The sequence below is a fragment of the Electrona antarctica genome, assembly GCF_951216825.1.
Source record: "Electrona antarctica genome assembly, chromosome: 6".
NCBI lineage: Eukaryota > Metazoa > Chordata > Actinopteri > Myctophiformes > Myctophidae > Electrona > Electrona antarctica.
In genome coordinates, this window is record NC_136811.1 from 59188204 (window position 1) to 59213904 (window position 25701).

The following is a 25701-nucleotide window of genomic DNA, read 5'->3' on the forward strand; positions in this document are numbered from 1 at the left end:
TTGTTTATGTGGTCTACTGGGTACATATAGTAGTTCTTAGGGTGGTTGTATTCCATTGTTTATGTGGTCTACTGGGTACAGATAGTAGTTCTTAGGGTGGTTGTATTCCATTGTTTACATGTGGTCTACTGGGTACAGATAGTAGTTCTTAAGGTGGTTGTATTCCATTGTTTACATGTGGTCTACTGGGTACAGATAGTAGTTCTTAGGGTGGTTGTATTCCATTGTTTATGTGGTCTACTGGGTACATATAGTAGTTCTTAGGGTGGTTGTATTCCATTGTTTATGTGGTCTACTGGGTACAGATAGTAGTTCTTAGGGTGGTTGTATTCCATTGTTTATGTGGTCTACTGGGTACATATAGTAGTTCTTAGGGTGGTTGTATTCCATTGTTTATGTGGTCTACTGGGTACAGATAGTAGTTCTTAGGGTGGTTGTATTCCATTGTTTACATGTGGTCTACTGGGTACAGTAGACACTCATTTGAACGTGTTTCCTTCTCCGCTAACAGAACGACCTACAAAGATCCTCATCAGAGAAAAGACTAAAATAAACTCCACGTTGATTGCTGGCTGTGAACATGCTGCGCTGGGCAGAGCCTCTGAAAGGGGGAGGAGCTCTGTGAACATGCTTCGCTGGGCGGAGCCTCTAAAAGGAGGAGCTCTGTGAACATGCTGCTCTGGGTGGAGCCTCTGAAAGGAGGAGCTCTGTGAACATGCTGTGCTGGGCGGAGCCTCTAAAAGGGGGAGGAGCCCTGAACAGAGAGCATCCTACTCTTAGAGTATATCCTGCCCCCCACCGGGTCACATGGACGTTAGGCCCCACCTTCCACATGGACGTTAGGCCCCGCCCCCCCACCGGGTCACATGGACGTTAGGCCCCACCTCCCACATGGACGTTAGGCCCCGCCCCCCACCGGGGCACATGGACGTTAGGCCCCACCTCCCACATGGACGTTAGGCCCCGCCCCCCACCGGGGCACATGGACGTTAGGCCCCACCTCCCACATGGACGTTAGGCCCCGCCCCCCCACCGGGTCACATGAACGTTAGGCCCCGCCCCCCCACCGGGTCACATGGACCCTCCAGCTGAATCAAGTTCCCTTGATTAGGGTATAAAAAACAGTTATAATGCACTCGATCGCCCTCCTTGTGCAGAAACAGGAAACAGACACCATCATGCCATTGTGTTATTTAGTTTATACAGTTATATTGCATTGCAATTGTGGATTTCATTAATATGGACATTTAAAAGGAAGACAGGGTGACTGTCAAAAAGGACATCCATGGTGTTTGTAAATCATTGTTAAAAGGTGTTTGGTTTGTGTGATTTCATTTAGTTTTTCACGGTGGGGTAAATAAAGAGCCCTTGTGAACATCAGTTGGAGCGTCGTCTATTCTGCATCAGATGAAGATTGTTCCGTTTATTTATCATTTATTTGTGGTGGTACTTACATTTGTAGGTTGCGGTTTCCATGCGGACAGAGAGCAGGGCTGCACAAGGCAATGGAGTCTAGATCGGCACAGACTCGCTCTTGAGGGCCTTATAAGCCACTTCCACTCAAGGCTGCTTGGTTTCGGACGGCACTTAATATGGTGCAGCCTCGTGTGAACGTGCATACCGAGGGCAGGTGTGTTGTAGGGCGAGGCCGTTTCAAATGGATTGGTAAGTTGCTGCTAAAATGGAACATCGTTGTTCATGGCCCATAGCACTTATCCTACCCCCTTAGACAGCACTTTTTAGACTTATAGCATGTCATGTCGACAGCACAATAATTGCATTGTATGTAGTCATAGCACATATGTATAGCATAGTATAGTATAGTTAATATGTATAGTGTCATTATATAGATATGTTCTAGTTATGTTCTTAGCTTACGCATGTTTCTTGATAAATGCATTTTATATATGTGATGTATTCCCATACTTTTGTTCTTGCCTAATGTAAGTCGCTCTGGATTAAGAGCGTCTGCTAAATGCCTAAATTGTAAATTGTTCAAATGTGATTCCAAGAGACCGTTGTGATTTGTTCAAACATCTTAACATTTTTATTAAGCAAATAACATTATAAATAAAAAAGTGCATAGAAAAATTAAACAGGTTTAGAAATATGTATACAATTATTTACAAACTCAGGCTTTTTATTTGTACAAGGTAACAAAGACACATATTTAAAGTTCACACGTATTTTCTCATTTTTATGCCTTTTACAACTTTTTTTATACTTTAAAATAACCCCACTATATATATATAATATAATATATATATATATATTTAACATACAGCTTTCTGAACAGGATTCTGGGAGAGAAGATGGTCACATGGTGCAGGCTAACGCTAGTGCTTTACATCCTTCATTACAGACACGCACGCACGCACGCACGCATATGCACGGGCTAACACACACACACACACACACACACACGCACGCACGCATATGCACGGGCTAACACACACACACACACACACACACACACACACGCACGCACGCACGCATATGCACGGGCTAACACGCACATACACACGCACACACACAGGACAGTACAGCCTGCGATATACTTAGTTGCGCGTCGCTTCACACACCAGACAAGCTGGTAACGATCTGTTAGCGAGCTCATTACCGTGCACTCGGCCGCGCATACACGTGTGTTAACGAGCTCATCACCGTGCACTCGGCCGCGCATACACGTGTGTTAACGAGCTCATTACCGTGCACTCGGCCGCGCATACACGTGTGTTAACGAGACAACCAGGTGTAACACAGAGCTAAAACCAGGTGAGTGAAACCAGGTGTAACTCAGAGCTAAAACCAGGTGAGTGAAACCAGGTGTAACGCAGAGCTAAAACCAGGTGAGTGAAACCAGGTGTAACGCAGAGCTAAAACCAGGTGAGTGAAACCAGGTGTAACGCAGAGCTAAAACCAGGTGAGTGAAACCAGGTGTAACTCAGAGCAGAAACCAGGTGAATGAAAGCGTTCTTTCTTAACTATTCTCTGTTTTTGCATTTATAGGATTATTTATGTATTTATTCCCCGAACATTCTGAGGTAGACTCATTGACCAGGAAGTGGGAGTGACTCTGCTCTCTGATCTCTGCTCTCTGCTCTCAGATGATAATAACATTCTGAGGTAGACTCATTGACCAGGAAGTGGGAGTGACTCTGCTCTCTGATCTCTGCTCTCTGCTCTCAGATGATAATAACATTCTGAGGTAGACTCATTGACCAGGAAGTGGGAGTGACTCTGCTCTCTGATCTCTGCTCTCTGCTCTCAGATGATAATAACATTCTGAGGTAGACTCATTGACCAGGAAGTGGGAGTGACTCTGCTCTCTGATCTCTGCTCTCTGCTCTCAGATGATAATAACATTCTGAGGTAGACTCATTGACCAGGAAGTGGGAGTGACTCTGCTCTCTGATCTCTGCTCTCTGCTCTCAGATGATAATAACATTCTGAGGTAGACTCATTGACCAGGAAGTGGGAGTGACTCTGCTCTCTGATCTCTGCTCTCTGCTCTCAGATGATAATAACATTCTGAGGTAGACTCATTGACCAGGAAGTGGGAGTGACTCTGCTCTCTGATCTCTGCTCTCTGCTCTCAGATGATAATAACATTCTGAGGTAGACTCATTGACCAGGAAGTGGGAGTGACTCTGCTCTCTGATCTCTGCTCTCTGCTCTCAGATGATAATAACATTCTGAGGTAGACTCATTGACCAGGAAGTGGGAGTGACTCTGCTCTCTGATCTCTGCTCTCTGCTCTCAGATGATAATAACATTCTGAGGTAGACTCATTGACCAGGAAGTGGGAGTGACTCTGCTCTCTGATCTCTGCTCTCTGCTCTCAGATGATAATAACATTCTGAGGTAGACTCATTGACCAGGAAGTGGGAGTGACTCTGCTCTCTCTCTCTCTCGTTTTATTGGATAAGCATGACGATGATGATTGATTGACACGTGTCAATAACACCGGGGCTTACGTCCACTCCATTGGACGAGAAGGGAGGAGGGTGGGCGGGAGTACTAAGCTCTGTGATCACGTTGATTGGACGAGAAGGGAGGAGGGTGGGCGGGAGTACTAAGCTATGTGATCACGTTGATTGGACGAGAAGGGAGGAGGGTGGGCGGGAGTACTAAGCTCTGCGTTGATTGGCCAACGACTAGATTTCTTTAGGGAGGAGAGACCATGGCGTGTTGGAGCTCCTCCAGCAGGGGGTGCTGTGGATAAAATCCTCCCAATAACGACAAAATGAAAGAGGAACAAAAAGAAAAAGAATAAAATAAAATATATATAAAAAAAGACCTGCTTTAGAGTAACGTCTCAAATAAAGGCTTAAATTTACAAACGAACGACTCAAAAAATAGGATTCAAGTAAAGAGTGAAAATAAGGAAATAGAGTGTAAACAAAAAAACAGAAAAAATAACAGGAGGGGGGGGGGGGGCGTCTCCCAAATATATTAAACCGTCACCATTTTGTACAAAATAATAATACTAATATTATTATTATAACAAGAAGTCACAAAGGAACTTCCAAACAACGTTTTGCAGAAACATGAATAAATACAAACTACGCCTCCATCTGGTGGGATTTAGAACTACTGTGTGTTTCACATGAACCATCAGCGTTCCTTTATCCGTTTAGTTTAAAATCAACGCTAATCAACGACTCCACGGTGTGAGCGACGACCTCGTTCGCTAAATAAGAACGCTAAGGTGCAGCGCATCCCCCCCCCCCCCCCCCCGCTAGACTCCCAGCGCAGAGGGACACCCGAGGAATCTAGCCGTTTGGGAGAAGTTTCGGTTTATTCTGTTAGCAGTGCCGTTAGCATGATGTTATCACTGCGATCTCCCGCCGACGTGAGTCGAGTTTCAGGGAACGATTCAGGAGAAATGTCAAGACGAACTATTTGGACTTGGGTTTTTGTTTTTGTAAATCGTGGAACCCTCCTGCAGCAAACAGGAGGGGAACCGGCAGAACCCTCCTCCAGCAAACAGGAGGGGAACCGACAGAAGCCTCCTGCAGCAAACAGGAGGGGAACCGACAGAACCCTCCTCCAGCAAACAGGAGGGGAACCGACAGAACCCTCCTCCAGCAAACAGGAGGGGAACCGACAGAACCCTCCTCCAGCAAACAGGAGGGGAACCGACAGAAGCCTCCTGCAGCAAACAGGAGGGGAACCGACAGAACCCTCCTCCAGCAAACAGGAGGGGAACCGACAGAACCCTCCTGCAGCAAACAGGAGGGGAACCGACAGAACCCTCCTGCAGCAAACAGGAGGGGAACCGACAGAAGCCTCCTGCAGCAAACAGGAGGGGAACCGACAGAACCCTCCTCCAGCAAACAGGAGGGGAACCGACAGAACCCTCCTGCAGCAAACAGGAGGGGAACCGACAGAACCCTCCTGCAGCAAACAGGAGGGGAACCGACAGAACCCTCCTCCAGCAAACAGGAGGGGAACCGGCAGAACCCTCCTGCAGCAAACAGGAGGGGAACCGACAGAACCCTCCTGCAGCAAACAGGAGGGGAACCGACAGAACCCTCCTGCAGCAAACAGGAGGGGAACCGGCATATTTCGTGTTGCTAGGACAGTAAAATATAAAACTAAACTCTTCTTGGATAGTGAACTAAACTCTTCTTGGATAGTGAACTAAACTCTTCTTGGATAGTGTTCGCTACATAAAACTGTACAACCACAAACAACTTAAAAACTTAAGTCTGTTCAAAACCTCCTTGACTCACGACGCCAAACATTTAAGGATTCAGAAACAGTTTTAACTTAAATACAAAGATCTCCCTTTCCAGTGTGACACGCCCCCGAGCTACAGCCCATCTACCAACTCACCGCGTGAGCTTGTAGATCGGGTATTCTCAGCGCTCGGAGGCTTGAGAAGGAAGGAGACCAAAAAGGAAAACAAAAGGACAGATGTATTATATATAAATATATATACACATATATATATATAATGATGTCACTTATTGTAATTAAATAACTTATTGTAATGCACGTCACTTAAGACACCTGATTCAAGTGTCTCTTTAAAAGTACAGTGTGTTTTAATGAGCATACATTCATTTACACATACACGATTATTATTATAATGAATTAGCGGGTTTGCATGTTGAACCTCAACGAAACAAAACAAAACCTTAAAATGAAGAGCTTCTAAAAGAGCCGTCCTCATGTTAGCACCATGTTGATAAAAGAACTACAGCATCCACCATGTTGATAAAAGAACTACAGTATCTACAAAGAAATGTCGAAGGTGAACCAACGTAAAAAAATACAAAATAAAACAAATTAAGGTTGAAACAGGTCCTGGCGATCTGATTGGCTCCAGAGTTTAAACAAGCTCCTCCTCCTCCTCACTGGAAACGACGTGATTATTTAGACGTGTCCAAAAAACACACAAAAAAAACATTAATCAGAAAAATAAAATCAAATCTCTCTTAAATAATAAGAAAACAAATCAACAGGAATCGAAGCCTAGCGTTGATTGGTTGGTGATAAAACGGATAAGGCTGTGACACGTTAAGGTGTCATAAATACCAACAGGAGAACGTTAGCTCTGCTAGCGCTAGCTATGCTAACGCTGCGCCGCTAGCGCTAGCTATGCTAACACTGCGTTGCTAACGCTAGGCTAACGCTGCTCCACTAGCGCTACGCTGCACACACGTACTTCTCTATTGGTTATAGGCTGTCGCGCGAAAAGTAAAGCAGGAAAGACATGTATTGATAGTTAGTCTGTTAGCCCGTACAGGGCAGGGCCCTTTCCCCTTCCCCCTCACCCCAACCCAACCCTGTACAGGCCAGGCCCTTCCCCCAACAGGGCAGGGCCCTTCCCCCTCACCCCAACAGGGCACGGCCCTTCCCCCAACAGGGCAGGGCCCTTCCCCCTCACCCCGTACGGGGCAGGGCAGTTCCCAGCTCCTCTCCCGTCTCCTAGTGGCTTAAATCCCGCGGCCGGCGAGCGGTCCAGTGGAACACCTTAATGTAAGGCTTTATAATAACCAGTAAAAAAAACTAGGTTTTTTTTCTCCCTCTGGTCAGTTTAATGTTTTCAGTTGAGGAAGCGGCGACAGCGTCTCGCTCCACAGTTGCAGTTGAGCTTGTTGCTGGCGTCCTCGATGGGGAACTTGTAGTCGTAGGTGAGCTCCTCTCCGCGGTAGATCTTCCTCAGGGCGAAGATCACGATGTGTTTCTGCCCCTCCACGTTGATGACCCGCGAGTAGCAGTTGGGCTCGCACGAATGGTTGATGAACCTCGCCGCGTTGCCGTGCATGGTGGCGTCCACCACGTCGAAGTCATCGATGCGGAACATGTAGCAGCCGATGCCCTGAGGACACATTAACATGTTAATAACATGTTTTGTTACATGTTTATGACATGTTTAAAACATGTTAATAACATGTTTCTAACAGTCTCTCACCTTCCCGTCGTAGTATTTCTCTCTCTTGTCGGTGAGGACAGACCGGATGACGTTTCCTGCGTATTCGATCACCATCTCACCAGCCTCGATGTTCCTCTTACAGAACAGACCCCGACCGTGGATGGCAGACCTGAAACAATATACAGTATGTATATTACACCTATACACAGTATAATACACCTATACACCTACTAACACTACTACACAACACTTCATTACAGAACAGACCCCGACCGTGGATGGCAGACCTGAAACAATATACAGTATGTATATTACACCTATACACAGTATAATACATCTATACACCTACTAACACTACTACACAACACTTCATTACAGAACAGACCCCGACCGTGGATGGCAGACCTGAAACAATATACAGTATGTATATTACACCTATACACAGTATAATACACCTATACACAGTATAATACACCCATACACCTACTAACACTACTACACAACACTTCATTACAGAACAGACCCCGACCGTGGATGGCAGACCTGAAACAATATACAGTATGTATATTACACCTATACACAGTATAATACACCTATACACCTACTAACACTACTACACAACACTTCATTACAGAACAGACCCCGACCGTGGATGGCAGACCTGAAAAACACAATCAATATTAAATATACACTGTAGTATGTACAATCTACACTAAACACTATACTACTGAATATTAACTCATTCCAGGCCAGCAGGGGGCGCCGATAGTTCAGCAACCGCCACCGTTCACCACCTTTCTATTTGGCTGTAGAAGAAGACGGCCTCTTCCGTAACCCAAAACAACAATGGCGGAGCTGCTCGTGCTGATCGGATTAATCACTAGATAAGAGTCTTTAGATGCATTCATATTTTAGATGCCTTCATATTTTAGATGCCTTCATATTTTAGATGCCTTCATATTTTAGATGCCTTCATATTTTAGATGCCTTCATATTTTAGATGCGTTCATATTTTAGATGCGTTCATATTTTAGATGCCTTCATATTTTAGATGCCTTCATATTTTAGATGCATTCATATTTTAGATGCCTTCATATTTTAGATGCCTTCATATTTTAGATGCCTTCATATTTTAGATGCGTTCATATTTTAGATGCATATTCATATTTTAGATGCCTTCATATTTTAGATGCGTTCATATTTTAGATGCGTTCATATTTTAGATGCCTTCATATTTTAGATGCCTTCATATTTTAGATGCCTTCATATTTTAGATGCCTTCATATTTTAGATGCCTTCATATTTTAGATGCGTTCATATTTTAGATGCATATTCATATTTTAGATGCCTTCATATTTTAGATGCGTTCATATTTTAGATGCGTTCATATTTTAGATGCGTTCATATTTTAGATGCCTTCATATTTTAGATGCATTCATATTTTAGATGCCTTCATATTTTAGATGCCTTCATATTTTAGATGCGTTCATATTTTAGATGCCTTCATATTTTAGATGCCTTCATATTTTAGATGCGTTCATATTTTAGATGCATTCATATTTTAGATGCCTTCATATTTTAGATGCGTTCATATTTTAGATGCCTTCATATTTTAGATGCCTTCATATTTTAGATGCGTTCATATTTTAGATGCATATTCATATTTTAGATGCATATTCATATTTTAGATGCCTTCATATTTTAGATGCCTTCATATTTTAGATGCCTTCATATTTTAGATGCCTTCATATTTTAGATGCCTTCATATTTTAGATGCGTTCATATTTTAGATGCCTTCATATTTTAGATGCCTTCATATTTTAGATGCATTCATATTTTAGATGCCTTCATATTTTAGATGCCTTCATATTTTAGATGCCTTCATATTTTAGATGCGTTCATATTTTAGATGCATATTCATATTTTAGATGCCTTCATATTTTAGATGCGTTCATATTTTAGATGCGTTCATATTTTAGATGCCTTCATATTTTAGATGCCTTCATATTTTAGATGCCTTCATATTTTAGATGCCTTCATATTTTAGATGCCTTCATATTTTAGATGCGTTCATATTTTAGATGCGTTCATATTTTAGATGCCTTCATATTTTAGATGCCTTCATATTTTAGATGCATTCATATTTTAGATGCCTTCATATTTTAGATGCCTTCATATTTTAGATGCCTTCATATTTTAGATGCGTTCATATTTTAGATGCATATTCATATTTTAGATGCCTTCATATTTTAGATGCGTTCATATTTTAGATGCGTTCATATTTTAGATGCCTTCATATTTTAGATGCCTTCATATTTTAGATGCCTTCATATTTTAGATGCGTTCATATTTTAGATGCATATTCATATTTTAGATGCCTTCATATTTTAGATGCGTTCATATTTTAGATGCGTTCATATTTTAGATGCGTTCATATTTTAGATGCCTTCATATTTTAGATGCATTCATATTTTAGATGCCTTCATATTTTAGATGCCTTCATATTTTAGATGCGTTCATATTTTAGATGCCTTCATATTTTAGATGCCTTCATATTTTAGATGCGTTCATATTTTAGATGCCTTCATATTTTAGATGCGTTCATATTTTAGATGCCTTCATATTTTAGATGCCTTCATATTTTAGATGCGTTCATATTTTAGATGCATATTCATATTTTAGATGCATATTCATATTTTAGATGCCTTCATATTTTAGATGCCTTCATATTTTAGATGCCTTCATATTTTAGATGCGTTCATATTTTAGATGCCTTCATATTTTAGATGCATTCATATTTTAGATGCGTTCATATTTTAGATGCATATTCATATTTTAGATGCCTTCATATTTTAGATGCGTTCATATTTTAGATGCCTTCATATTTTAGATGCATTCATATTTTAGATGCGTTCATATTTTAGATGCATTCATATTTTAGATGCGTTCATATTTTAGATGCATATTCATATTTTAGATGCCTTCATATTTTAGATGCGTTCATATTTTAGATGCCTTCATATTTTAGATGCCTTCATATTTTAGATGCATTCATATTTTAGATGCGTTCATATTTTAGATGCCTTCATATTTTAGATGCCTTCATATTTTAGATGCCTTCATATTTTAGATGCGTTCATATTTTAGATGCGTTCATATTTTAGATGCCTTCATATTTTAGATGCCTTCATATTTTAGATGCATTCATATTTTAGATGCCTTCATATTTTAGATGCCTTCATATTTTAGATGCCTTCATATTTTAGATGCGTTCATATTTTAGATGCATATTCATATTTTAGATGCCTTCATATTTTAGATGCGTTCATATTTTAGATGCCTTCATATTTTAGATGCCTTCATATTTTAGATGCCTTCATATTTTAGATGCCTTCATATTTTAGATGCCTTCATATTTTAGATGCGTTCATATTTTAGATGCATATTCATATTTTAGATGCCTTCATATTTTAGATGCGTTCATATTTTAGATGCGTTCATATTTTAGATGCGTTCATATTTTAGATGCCTTCATATTTTAGATGCATTCATATTTTAGATGCCTTCATATTTTAGATGCCTTCATATTTTAGATGCGTTCATATTTTAGATGCCTTCATATTTTAGATGCCTTCATATTTTAGATGCGTTCATATTTTAGATGCATTCATATTTTAGATGCCTTCATATTTTAGATGCGTTCATATTTTAGATGCCTTCATATTTTAGATGCCTTCATATTTTAGATGCGTTCATATTTTAGATGCATATTCATATTTTAGATGCATATTCATATTTTAGATGCCTTCATATTTTAGATGCCTTCATATTTTAGATGCCTTCATATTTTAGATGCGTTCATATTTTAGATGCCTTCATATTTTAGATGCATTCATATTTTAGATGCATATTCATATTTTAGATGCCTTCATATTTTAGATGCGTTCATATTTTAGATGCCTTCATATTTTAGATGCATTCATATTTTAGATGCGTTCATATTTTAGATGCATTCATATTTTAGATGCGTTCATATTTTAGATGCATATTCATATTTTAGATGCCTTCATATTTTAGATGCGTTCATATTTTAGATGCCTTCATATTTTAGATGCCTTCATATTTTAGATGCATTCATATTTTAGATGCCTTCATATTTTAGATGCCTTCATATTTTAGATGCCTTCATATTTTAGATGCGTTCATATTTTAGATGCATATTCATATTTTAGATGCCTTCATATTTTAGATGCGTTCATATTTTAGATGCATTCATATTTTAGATGCCTTCATATTTTAGATGCCTTCATATTTTAGATGCGTTCATATTTTAGATGCATATTCATATTTTAGATGCGTTCATATTTTAGATGCATATTCATATTTTAGATGCCTTCATATTTTAGATGCATATTCATATTTTAGATGCCTTCATATTTTAGATGCCTTCATATTTTAGATGCGTTCATATTTTAGATGCCTTCATATTTTAGATGCCTTCATATTTTAGATGCGTTCATATTTTAGATGCATTCATATTTTAGATGCATTCATATTTTAGATGCCTTCATATAAATATGCGTTCATATTTTAGATGCGTTCATATTTTAGATGCGTTCATATTTTAGATGCATTCATATTTTAGATGCATTCATATTTTAGATGCCTTCATATAAATATGCGTTCATATTTTAGATGCCTTCATATTTTAGATGCCTTCATATTTTAGATGTGTTCATATTTTAGACTCAGGGTGAAGCTATTGAGCCGCTAAACACAGTCGCTGTATTTATCCAGCGCCTTTTGAAATGGAAAACTCATAAAAAGGCCTTTAAGCCAAATTCCAATACCTCAACTTTCACACTCGCTCACTCCCCTCGCTCACTCCCCTCGCGTCCTCCACTCGCTCACTCCCCTCGCGTCCTCCACTCACTCACTCCCCTCGCTCACTCCCCTCGCGTCCTCCCCTCGCGTCCTCCCCTCGCTCACTCCCCTCGCGTCCTCCCCTCGCGTCCTCCCCTCGCTCACTCCCCTCGCGTCCTCCACTCGCTCACTCCCCTCGCGTCCTCCACTCGCTCACTCCCCTCGCGTCCTCCACTCGCTCACTCCCCTCGCGTCCGCCACTCGCTCCTCGGCTGCGCCCCCAGCGAGGAGGAGTGGAGGAGGAGAGGATTCGATGCGAGGACAGAGTGGTGGAGTGGATTTGCCTCTAGAATCGGAATGTACTCCGCTGTCATTTCAAAGCGACGGCACATTCCGCGATCACTTATGACGTGAATCAATTCAATTCAAAGGGCTTTATTGGCATGGGAAAACATACGTTTACATTGCCAAAGCAAAAGTGGTGGAACAATACAGTGTCACACAGCTGGATCACTGGAACTCTGAAGCCAGAGCCGTACAGTCTACAGAATAGACCATTCATTTTTGTGCATGTAACCGAGGCCAATGTGTATGTATTGGTAACATGTGCAACAAGGCTATTTATTCCTGAAATAGTGAACAAGCGCCAGGATGCGCACACTTTTATATTATATGATTGTGAAGGGAATTCCTGACCTGCCCGCAGCCTGCGTTCCTTTTTGCTTGTATAAATAACCCGTCCCTCCTCCGAAGGGTCTTTGCAAATAACGCACAATATAACAGGAATTAGGTAGTCTCTCTGACGTACATATTCAGTTCAGTCCACATATAAATAAATACATTTTTGTCACCGTCATTCATAGCAGTCTGTGCATTCAGGCATGCACAGAGAGAAATTAACTATAGCTTTTGAGGTGCGCACAATATAGCCTAATTTATATAGCCTACTTTTATTATGCTTATATCACACAACACAATAAAGCCAGTGGCTTGTTGTGGTCCTTTCACTTTCACATAGGCTATAGGCTACTGTATCATTCTGAAGCTCTATTAATTCAGCGAAAATGTGTCTCTTCAACAAACAGCAAAGCTTTTTAGTTTAATGTGTGTGCGTGCATGTGTGTGTTCGGTCAGCGACAGTGTCTCATCAGCCGCAGCGGCCGGCAGCTAGTGGATGGGGGGTGGGGTTGCATAGTATCGGGTTTCAAGCAGTGTTTTCTGTGCCACATGTGGAGGAGGCGGACTTATGTCACTGGAGAAGGAAAAAAAACATGTACACGTGATGCGGAAATCCGCAGCGATGAGACAACATACCCCACCGAGCTGCTCTGCACCTGATGTACACTTGCTGTATGCGCTCTATTAGAGCCCACTCTGCACCTGATGTACACTCACTGTATGAGCTCTATTAGAGCCCACTCTGCACCTGATGTACACTCACTCTATGAGCTCTATTAGAGCCCACTCTGCACCTGATGTACACTCACTCTATGTGGTCTATTAGAGCCCACTCTGCACCTGATGTACACTCACTCTATGTGGTCTCAGAGAGCCCACTCTGCACCTGATGTACACTCACTCTATGTGGTCTCAGAGAGCCCACTCTGCACCTGATGTACACTCACTCTATGTGGTCTCAGAGAGCCCACTCTGCACCTGATGTACACTCACTCTATGTGGTCTCAGAGAGCCCACTCTGCACCTGATGTACACTCACTCTATGTGGTCTCAGAGAGCCCACTCTGCACCTGATGTACACTCGCTCTATGTGGTCTCAGAGAGCCCACTCGCCTCCTCGATGGAGCACTTTAACATTCGGAACGCTAACCATTTCCGGGTCAAGCTGGAATGACCCCGAGTGATCGAGTGGGAGTGAGCGAGTAGCCGAGATTTTGGGTATTGGAATTTGGCTCTAGAAAGGCCTCATCCACCACCTTGCTCTTTTTCCAATGCATTGAGGCTGAAGGGGATGCAATGGAACACAAAGCTGCCGCTCCAGGGAAGCTTTGATTAGCGGTAAGCCAACTTTATAGTTTTATCATTAATTAGAGCGCTAATTAACACGTTAAAGGTGTGGTTGGCGGAGTGGGATCACATTAAAAGACGTTAAAGAGCAGAAACAGGGTTGAGTTTAAGACCTGGGCCTTGGATGGCGTTGTTGAACACACACACAGCTTAACGTCATGGCTGTGTTGTTGAACACACACACAGCTTAACGTCATGGCTGTGTTGTTGAACACACACAGCTTAACGTCATGGCTGTGTTGTTGAACACACACAGCTTAACGTCATGGCTGTGTTGTTGAACACACACAGCTTAACGTCATGGCTGTGTTGTTGAACACACACAGCTTAACGTCATGGCTGTGTTGTTGAACACACACACAGCTTAACGTCATGGCTGTGTTGTTGAACACACACACAGCTTAACGTCATGGCTGTGTTGTTGAACACACACACAGCTTAACGTCATGTCTGTGTTGTTGAACACACACACAGCTTAACGTCATGGCTGTGTTGTTGAACACACACACAGCTTAACGTCATGGCTGTGCTGTTGAACACACACACAGCTTAACGTCATGGCTGTGTTGTTGAACACACACACAGCTTAACGTCATGTCTGTGTTGTTGAACACACACACAGCTTAACGTCATGGCTGTGCTGTTGAACACACACACAGCTTAACGTCATGGCTGTGCTGTTGAACACACACACAGCTTAACGTCATGGCTGTGTTGTTGAACACACACACACAGCTTAACGTCATGGCTGTGCTGTTGAACACACACACAGCTTAACGTCATGGCTGTGCTGTTGAACACACACACAGCTTAACGTCATGGCTGTGTTGTTGAACACACACACACAGCTTAACGTCATGGCTGTGTTGTTGAACACACACACACAGCTTAACGTCATGGCTGTGCTGTTGAACACACACACAGCTTAACGTCATGGCTGTGTTGTTGAACACACACACAGCTTAACGTCATGGCTGTGTTGTTGAACACACACACAGCTTAACGTCATGGCTGTGTTGTTGAACACACACACACAGCTTAACGTCATGGCTGTGTTGTTGAACACACACACAGCTTAACGTCATGGCTGTGTTGTTGAACACACACACACAGCTTAACGTCATGGCTGTGTTGTTGAACACACACACAGCTTAACGTCATGGCTGTGTTGTTGAACACACACACACAGCTTAACGTCATGGCTGTGTTGTTGAACACACACACAGCTTAACGTCATGGCTGTGTTGTTGAACACACACAGCTTAACGTCATGGCTGTGTTGTTGAACACACACACACAGCTTAACGTCATGGCTGTGTTGTTGAACACACACACAGCTTAACGTCATGGCTGTGTTGCTTAACGTCATGGCTGTGTTGTTGAACACACACACACAGCTTAACGTCATGGCTGTGTTGTTGAACACACACACAGCTTAACGTCATGGCTGTGTTGTTGAACACACACACAGCTTAACATCATGGCTGTGTTGTTGAACACACACACACACACACACACAGCTTAACGTCATGGCTGTGTTGTTGAACACACACACACACACACACACACAGCTTAACGTCATGGCTGTGTTGAACACACACACACACAGCTTAACGTCATGGCTGTGTTGTTGAACACACACACACACACACACACACACACACAGTAACGTCATGGCTGTGTTGTTGAACACACACACAGCTTAACGTCAGGAAAGTTATACGACCCAGGTGATGGCAAAACTATCGAGTTGGATACTTTCTCCCTCTAACATTTCCTCCTATTTCTAGTTTATTAAGTACCCTCACTAAAAACGCCGGGACAACGCTCCACACGTCCCAAACTCTTCTCCCTTCTGGCTCCAAAACTGTGGAATGCACTCCCCGTTGCAGTCAGAACTGCAGCATCACTCCCAATCTTCCGCCGTAGTCTGAAAACCCACCTTTTCAGACTCCATCATGGCCCATAGCACTTATCCTACCCCCTTAGACAGCACTTTTTAGACTTAGATAGCATTTGATACAGACTTATAGCATGTTATGTAGACAGCACAATAATTGCATTGCATGTAGTCATAGCACTTCATAGTATATATATACAGCATAGTATAGTATATATGTATAGTTTATATGTACAGTGTCATTATATAGATATGTTCTAGCTACGTTCTTAGCTTACGCATGTTTCTTGATAAATGCTTTTTATATATGTGATGTATTCCCATGCTTTTTGTTCTTGCTTAATGTAAATTCGCTCTGGATTAAGAGCGTCTGCTAAATGCCTAAATTGTAATTGAAATAATGTCATGCACATTTTCTCCAGTGCATAGCCTACTGCAGGCCTGGTCGACTAGATTTAAAGACATGTGTCCAGTGCATAGCCTACTGCAGGCCTGGTGGACTAGATTTAGAAGACATGTGTCCAGTGCATAGCCTACTGCAGGCCTGGTGGACTAGATTTAGAAGACATGTGTCCATTGCATAGCCTACTGCAGGCCTGGTGGACTAGATTTAGAAGACATGTGTCCAGTGCATAGCCTACTGCAGGCCTGGTGGACTAGATTTAGAAGACATGTGTCCAGTGCATAGCCTACTGCAGGCCTGGTGGACTAGATTTAGAAGACATGTGTCCAGTGCATAGCCTACTGCAGGCCTGGTGGACTAGATTTAGAAGACATGTGTCCAGTGCATAGCCTACTGCAGGCCTGGTGGACTCGATTTAGAAGACATGTGTCCAGTGCATAGCCTACTGCAGGCCTGGTGGACTAGATTTAGAAGACATGTGTCCATTGCATAGCCTACTGCAGGCCTGGTGGATTAGATTTAGAAGACATGTGTCCAATGCATAGCCTACTGCAGGCCTGGTGGACTAGATTTAGAAGACATGTGTCCAGTGCATAGCCTACTGCAGGCCTGGTGGACTAGATTTAGAAGACATGTGTCCAGTGCATAGCCTACTGCAGGCCTGGTGGACTAGATTTAGAAGACATGTGTCCAGTGCATAGCCTACTGCAGGCCTGGTGGACTAGATTTAGAAGACATGTGTCCAGTGCATAGCCTACTGCAGGCCTGGCGGACTAGATTTAGAAGACATGTGTCCGGTGCATAGCCTACTGCATAGCCTACAGTGAGTTCTGAATACGTCTATCATAAGATGTTGACCTGTTGACCTTTCCACTGACCTGTAAACCCCCACGGCCTCTTTGGACGTCCTCTCCAGATGTCTGAACCTCATGGCCATGGGCAGCTCCAAGCTGGTGGCCCGTCTGAGGGAGAGATAAGAACATTATGTTAACAACATGTCTGAATCTCATGGCCATGGGCAGTGTTCCCCCTGTTCCCCCTAACAACAAAACTGTGTAGCGCACATTAACAACCCCATCTATCTGTGTGTTGTCTCCACCAGGCCGAAGGCTTGGGGAGAGAGTATGTTTTGCACTCCGTCCGTCCGTCCGTGTGTGTGTCCGTCCGTCCTTCCTTCCGTCCGTTACCAGCTAATCTCCGGCACCGTTAATCCGGTCGATGCCATATTTTGCACACACACTCCCTGGATGCACACACACACACACACTCTCTGTATGCACACACACACACACACTCCCTGGATGCACACACACACTCCCTGGATGCACACACACACTCCCTGGATGCACACACACACTCCCTGGATGCACACACACACTCCCTGGATGCACACACACACACTCCCTGGATGCACACACACACTCCCTGGATGCACACACACACACTCCCTGGATGCGCACACACACACTCCCTGGATGCACACACACACTCCCTGGATGCGCACACACACACTCCCTGGATGCACACACACACTCCCTGGATGCACACACACACACTCCCTGGATGCACACACACACTCCCTGGATGCACACACACACTCCCTGGATGCACACACACACTCCCTGGATGCACACACACACTCCCTGGATGCACACACACACTCCCTGGATGCACACACACACTCCCTGGATGCACACACACACTCCCTGGATGCCAACGAAGAACCTCTGCCTCAAATTTTCCAGAACGACCTGTTATAGCACCACCAGGAGGCTGACTTTTGTAAAAACACATTTTTTGATATTACATCTCCAGATTTTGTCCAAAAATCCCGCAAATCGTTACACAGTATCTCTATAGTCATGTGATCAAATCGTTACACAGTATCTCTGTAGTCATGTGATCAAATCGTTACACAGTATCTCTATAGTCATGTGATCAAATCGTTACACAGTATCTCTGTAGTCATGTGATCAAATCGTTACACAGTATCTCTATAGTCATGTGATCAAATCGTTACACAGTATCTCTATAGTCATGTGATCAAATCGTTACACAGTATCTCTGTAGTCATGTGATCAAATCGTTACACAGTATCTCTATAGTCATGTGATCAAATTGTTACACAGTATCTCTGTAGTCATGTGATCAAATCGTTACACAGTATCTCTGTAGTCATGTGATCAAGACGGATCTGTCCGATATTTCATCCTGATTGGCTTTCAAAGTTTGAGGGATTCGATTTGAACAAATCATGAACCCCCTTTCATCATTGCAACACACACACACACACACACACACACACACACACACACACACACACACACACACACACACACACACACACACACACACACACACACACACACACACACACACACACACACACACACACACACACACACACACACACACACACACACACACACAGCCCCACCTGGTGGACTTGAGGAGAACTTCATCCTCCTCATCGTCATAAGGCATGATGTCAGGAAGTTGTCGGTGTTGAGACGCCAGGAAGTTGAACATGTCAAAGGTCGACTTCCTGTAAAGACAGACAGGAAGTTGAACATGTAAAAGGTTGACTTCCTGTAAAGGCAGACAGGAAGTTGAACATGTCAGAGGTCGACTTCCTGTAAAGACAGGAAGTTGAACATGTCAGAGGTCGACTTCCTGTAAAGGCAGACAGGAAGTTGAACATGTCAGAGGTCGACTTCCTGTAAAGACAGGAAGTTGAACATTGATTAAGGAGTTTGAAACTATGACCCTAAAAAAAAGGCCGATGGAATACAACCACCTTAAGAACTACTATCTGTACCCAGTAGACCACATGTAAACAATGGAATACAACCACCCTAATAACTACTATCTGTATCCAGTAGACCACATGTAAACAATGGAATACAATCACCCTAAGAACTACTATCTGTACCCAGTAGACCACATGTAAACAATGGAATACAACCATCCTAAGAACTACTATCTGTACCCAGTAGACCACATGTAAACAATGGAATACAATCACCCTAAGAACTACTATCTGTACCCAGTAGACCACATGTAAACAATGGAATACAACCATCCTAAGAACTACTATCTGTACCCAGTAGACCACATGTAAACAATGGAATACAACCACCCTAAGAACTACTATCTGTACGCAGTAGACCACATGTAAACAATGGAATACAACCATCCTAAGAACTACTATCTGTATCCAGTAGACCACATGTAAACAATGGAATACAATCACCCTAAGAACTACTATCTGTACCCAGTAGACCACATGTAAACAATGGAATACAACCATCCTAAGAACTACTATCTGTACCCAGTAGACCACATGTAAACAATGGAATACAACCACCCTAAGAACTACTATCTGTACGCAGTAGACCACATGTAAACAATGGAATACAACCATCCTAAGAACTACTATCTGTACCCAGTAGACCACGTAGAGTGGGCACACAGAGTGGGCACAGCCCACAGAGTGGGCACAGAGTGGGCACACAGAGTGGGCACACAGAGTGGGCACAGCCCACAGAGTGGGCACAGCCCACAGAGTGGGCACAGAGTGGGCACTGCCCACAGAGTGGGCACACAGAGTGGGCACACAGACATTACCTGAGGTAGAGCTCCGAGCGGGCACAGCCGCTGGCGTTGACGGGCAGGTCCTCCTCGGTGCTGAGCTGCTTGAAGAAGCGGAAGGCGTAGGGTTGGCATCGCTGCGCGCCCGCCAGCTGCTCCAACAGGAAGGTGACGGCATCGTGGAGCAGACCCAGCATCCTGCTGCCCGTCATGATGCCAACCAGAGACAGCTGTCTGAGGCGGGCGATGGCACGGGCCTCCTGCACCGCGTCTAGGACCGTACGCCACGCCACTGGGAGAGACACACACACACACACACACACACACACACACACACATTACTACAACTATCTAGGACCGTACGCCACGCCACTGGGAGAGACACACACACACACACACACACACATTACTACAACTATCTAGGACCGTACGCCACGCCACTGGGAGAGACACACACACACACACACACACACACACACACACATTACTACAACTATCTAGGACCGTACGCCACGCCACTGGGAGAGACACACACACACACACACACACACATTACTACAACTATCTAGGACCGTACGCCACGCCACTGGGAGAGACACACACACACACACATTACTACAACTATCTAGGACCGTACGCCACGCCACTGGGAGAGACACACACACATTACTACAACTATCTAGGACCGTACGCCACGCCACTGGGAGAGACACACACACACACACATTACTACAACTATCTAGGACCGTACACCACGCCACTGGTAGAGACACACACACACATTACTACAACTATCTAGGACCGTACGCCACGCCACTGGGAGAGACACACACACACACAACTACAACTATCTAGGACCGTACGCCACGCCACTGACACACACACACACACACACACACACACACACACACACACACAGACACAGACACACACACACACACACACACACACACACACACACACACACACACACACACACACACACACACACACACACACACACACACACACACAACTATCTAGGACTGTACGCCACGCCACTGGGAGAGACACACACACACACACATCACTTCATGGGGCTTCAGTCCAGTGGAGGCTCTCCTACATAGACTTCTATTGGCTTCAGTCCAGTGGAGGCTAACCTACATAGACTTCTATTGGCTTCAGTCCAATGGAGGCTCTCCTACATAGACTTCTATTGGCTTCAGTCCAGTGGAGGCTCTCCTACATAGACTTCTATTGGCTTCAGTCCAATGGAGGCTCTCCTACATAGACTTCTATTGGCTTCAGTCCAATGGAGTCTCTCCTACATAGACTTCTATTGGCTTCAGTCCAATGGAGGCTCTCCTACATAGACTTCTATTGGCTTCAGTCCAATGGAGGCTCTCCTACATAGACTTCTATTGGCTTCAGTCCAATGGAGGCTCTCCTACATAGACTTCTATTGGCTTCAGTTCAATGGAGGCTCTCCTACATAGACTTCTATTGGCTTCAGTCCAATGGAGGCTCTCCTACATAGACTTCTATTGGCTTCAGTCCAATGGAGGCTCTCCTACATAGACTTCTATTGGCTTCAGTCCAATGGAGGCTCTCCTACATAGACTTCTATTGGCTTCAGTCCAGTGGAGGCTCTCCTACATAGACTTCTATTGGCTTCAGTCCAATGGAGGCTCTCCTACATAGACTTCTATTGGCTTCAGTCCAATGGAGGCTCTCCTACATAGACTTCTATTGGCTTCAGTCCAATGGAGGCTCTCCTACATAGACTTCTATTGGCTTCAGTCCAATGGAGGCTCTCCTACATAGACTTCTATTGGCTTCAGTCCAATGGAGGCTCTCCTACATAGACTTCAGTCCAATGGAGGCTCTCCTACATACTTCTATTGGCTTCAGTTCAATGGAGGCTCTCCTACATACTTCTATTGGCTTCAGTCCAATGGAGGCTCTCCTACATAGACTTCTATTGAGAATGGGAACAACCAACTGGGACAAGTCCTGGACCGGAAGTAGGCAGAAATGCATTGGACTCATATCAGGGCAACAGCCCAGCTTTAATGATCTTAAATCCCTTTATTTTAAGATTGTTTTGTAGTAATCGTACAACATAAACATTAAAGAGACTTTAGTTGTTACTGTACAATACTTTAAAAAGGTTGTCATGTTGCACACATGCTTAAAATAGCTCTTATTTGCTCCGCCCTCGTTGAAAACAATGTATTTCCAACTCCAGCTTGTCTCAGTTCAGGCTGCATGAACAGCGCTCGGTTTCTGCCCCCTCAATATCGTAACTCTGTCTTACTCTATGGCTCTGGTCTGACCCCTCAATGTCCTAACTCTGTCTTACTCTATGGCTCTGGTCTGACCCCTCAATGTCCTAACTCTGTCTTACTCTATGGCTCTGGTCTGACCCCTCAATGTCCTAACTCTGTCCTACTCTATGGCTCTGGTCTGACCCCTCAATGTCCTAACTCTGTCTTACTCTATGGCTCTGGTCTGACCCCTCAATGTCCTAACTCTGTCTTACTCTATGGCTCTGGTCTGACCCCTCAATGTCCTAACTCTGTCTTACTCTATGGCTCTGGTCTGACCCCTCAATGTCCTAACTCTGTCTTACTCTATGGCTCTGACCCCTCAATGTCCTAACTCTGTCTTACTCTATGGCTCTGGTCTGACCCCTCAATGTCCTAACTCTGTCTTACTCTATGGCTCTGGTCTGACCCCTCAATGTCCTAACTCTGTCTTACTCTATGGCTCTGACCCCTCAATGTCCTAACTCTGTCTTACTCTATGGCTCTGACCCCTCAATGTCCTAACTCTGTCCTACTCTATGGCTCTGGTCTGACCCCTCAATGTCCTAACTCTGTCTTACTCTATGGCTCTGGTCTGACCCCTCAATGTCCTAACTCTGTCTTACTCTATGGCTCTGGTCTGACCCCTCAATGTCCTAACTCTGTCTTACTCTATGGCTCTGGTCTGACCCCTCAATGTCCTAACTCTGTCTTACTCTATGGCTCTGACCCCTCAATGTCCTAACTCTGTCTTACTCTATGGCTCTGGTCTGACCCCTCAATGTCCTAACTCTGTCCTACTCTATGGCTCTGGTCTGACCCCTCAATGTCCTAACTCTGTCTTACTCTATGGCTCTGGTCTGACCCCTCAATGTCCTAACTCTGTCCTACTCTATGGCTCTGGTCTGACCCCTCAATGTCCTAACTCTGTCTTACTCTATGGCTCTGGTCTGACCCCTCAATGTCCTAACTCTGTCTTACTCTATGGCTCTGGTCTGACCCCTCAATGTCCTAACTCTGTCTTACTCTATGGCTCTGGTCTGACCCCTCAATGTCCTAACTCTGTCTTACTCTATGGCTCTGACCCCTCAATGTCCTAACTCTGTCTTACTCTATGGCTCTGGTCTGACCCCTCAATGTCCTAACTCTGTCTTACTCTATGGCTCTGGTCTGACCCCTCAATGTCCTAACTCTGTCTTACTCTATGGCTCTGACCCCTCAATGTCCTAACTCTGTCTTACTCTATGGCTCTGGTCTGGCCCCTCAATGTCCTAACTCTGTCTTACTCTATGGCTCTGGTCTGACCCCTCAATGTCCTAACTCTGTCTTACTCTATGGCTCTGGTCTGACCCCTCAATGTCCTAACTCTGTCTTACTCTATGGCTCTGGTCTGACCCCTCAATGTCCTAACTCTGTCTTACTCTATGGCTCTGGTCTGACCCCTCAATGTCCTAACTCTGTCTTACTCTATGGCTCTGGTCTGACCCCTCAATGTCCTAACTCTGTCTTACTCTATGGCTCTGGTCTGACCCCTCAATGTCCTAACTCTGTCTTACTCTATGGCTCTGGTCTGACCCCTCAATGTCCTAACTCTGTCTTACTCTATGGCTCTGGTCTGACCCCTCAATGTCCTAACTCTGTCTTACTCTATGGCTCTGGTCTGACCCCTCAATGTCCTTAGATGGCTCTGCGTACGCTATGACACACACACACACACACACACACACACACACACACACACACACACACACACACACACACACACACACACACACACACACACACACACACACACACACACACACACACACACACACACACACACACACACACCTTCTATGCTGTCTGCCTCTACACTGAAGCCGTCGTCGCTGCTGATGTGGAAGCGAAGGTGAGGATGTTCTTTATTAGGAGGACACTCCTCCTCCTCGTCTGATTGGTCAGGATCAGGATCCTCCTCTGAGGAGGCAGCACCTAGAAAACATTAATATCATTATTATTAATATTATTAATATGATGGTAGAGTCTACTCGGCAGAGCTGGAAGCAGCACCTAGAACACATCATATTTATCATTTAAATATGACATATTGCATATTATATTTACACACAATGATTGTTTATCTGATGGCAGAGCTGGAAGCAGCACCTTTTATAGTGTGATAGTAATGGTATGAAAGCTACTCAACACCACCATGTTTATAATACTTATCTTTTACAGTGTGATAGTAATGGATGAAAGCTACTCAACACCACCATGTTTATAATACTTATCTTTTATAGTGTGATAGTAATGGATGAAAGCTACTCAACACCACCATGTTTATAATACTTATCTTTTATAGTGTGGTAGTAATGGTATGAAAGCTACTCAACACCACCATGTTTATAATACTTATCTTTTATAGTGTGATAGTAATGGATGAAAGCTACTCAACACCACCATGTTTATAATACTTATCTTTTATAGTGTGGTAGTAATGGTATGAAAGCTACTCAACACCACCATGTTTATAATACTTATCTTTTATAGTGTGGTAGTAATGGTATGAAAGCTACTCAACACCACCATGTTTATAATACTTATCTTTTATAGTGTGGTAGTAATGGTATGAAAGCTACTCAACACCACCATGTTTATAATACTTATCTTTTATAGTGTGGTAGTAATGGTATGAAAGCTACTCAACACTACCATGTTTATAATACTTATCTTTTATAGTGTGATAGTAATGGTATGAAAGCTACTCAACACTACCATGTTTATAATACTTATCTTTTATAGTGTGGTAGTAATGGTATGAAAGCTACTCAACACTACCATGTTTATAATACTTATCTTTTATAGTGTGATAGTAATGGATGAAAGCTACTCAACACCACCATGTTTATAATACGTATCTTTTATAGTGTGGTAGTAATGGTATGAAAGCTACTCAACACCACCATGTTTATAATACTTATCTTTTATAGTGTGGTAGTAATGGTATGAAAGCTACTCAACACCACCATGTTTATAATACTTATCTTTTATAGTGTGGTAGTAATGGTATGAAAGCTACTCAACACCACCATGTTTATAATACTTATCTTTTATAGTGTGGTAGTAATGGTATGAAAGCTACTCAACACTACCATGTTTATAATACTTATCTTTTATAGTGTGATAGTAATGGTATGAAAGCTACTCAACACCACCATGTTTATAATACTTATCTTTTATAGTGTGATAGTAATGGTATGAA

The 25701-nt window shown here is 43.4% G+C and overlaps 1 protein-coding gene and 1 long non-coding RNA gene across 2 annotated transcripts in view; one reads left to right on the plus strand and one right to left on the minus strand.

Moving 5' to 3' along the window:
* The first annotated feature begins 2952 nt into the window (after window positions 1-2952).
* On the plus strand, window positions 2953-4283 carry LOC306925352. Its single transcript, XR_013790240.1, has 2 exons — window positions 2953-3044; window positions 3865-4283. It is a non-coding gene; the product is annotated as an uncharacterized lncRNA (long non-coding RNA).
* Window positions 4284-6028: 1745 nt separating this feature from the next.
* The window catches only part of LOC306925206 (histone-lysine N-methyltransferase 2A-like), a 167316-nt gene continuing 147643 nt past the window's right edge, over window positions 6029-25701 (minus strand). The window contains 6 exon segments of the mRNA XM_079503897.1: window positions 6029-7333; window positions 7427-7556; window positions 17457-17540; window positions 19016-19123; window positions 20206-20461; window positions 24291-24431. Coding sequence (XP_079360023.1) covers window positions 7058-7333; window positions 7427-7556; window positions 17457-17540; window positions 19016-19123; window positions 20206-20461; window positions 24291-24431 — 995 coding nt within the window. The 3' untranslated portion in view covers window positions 6029-7057.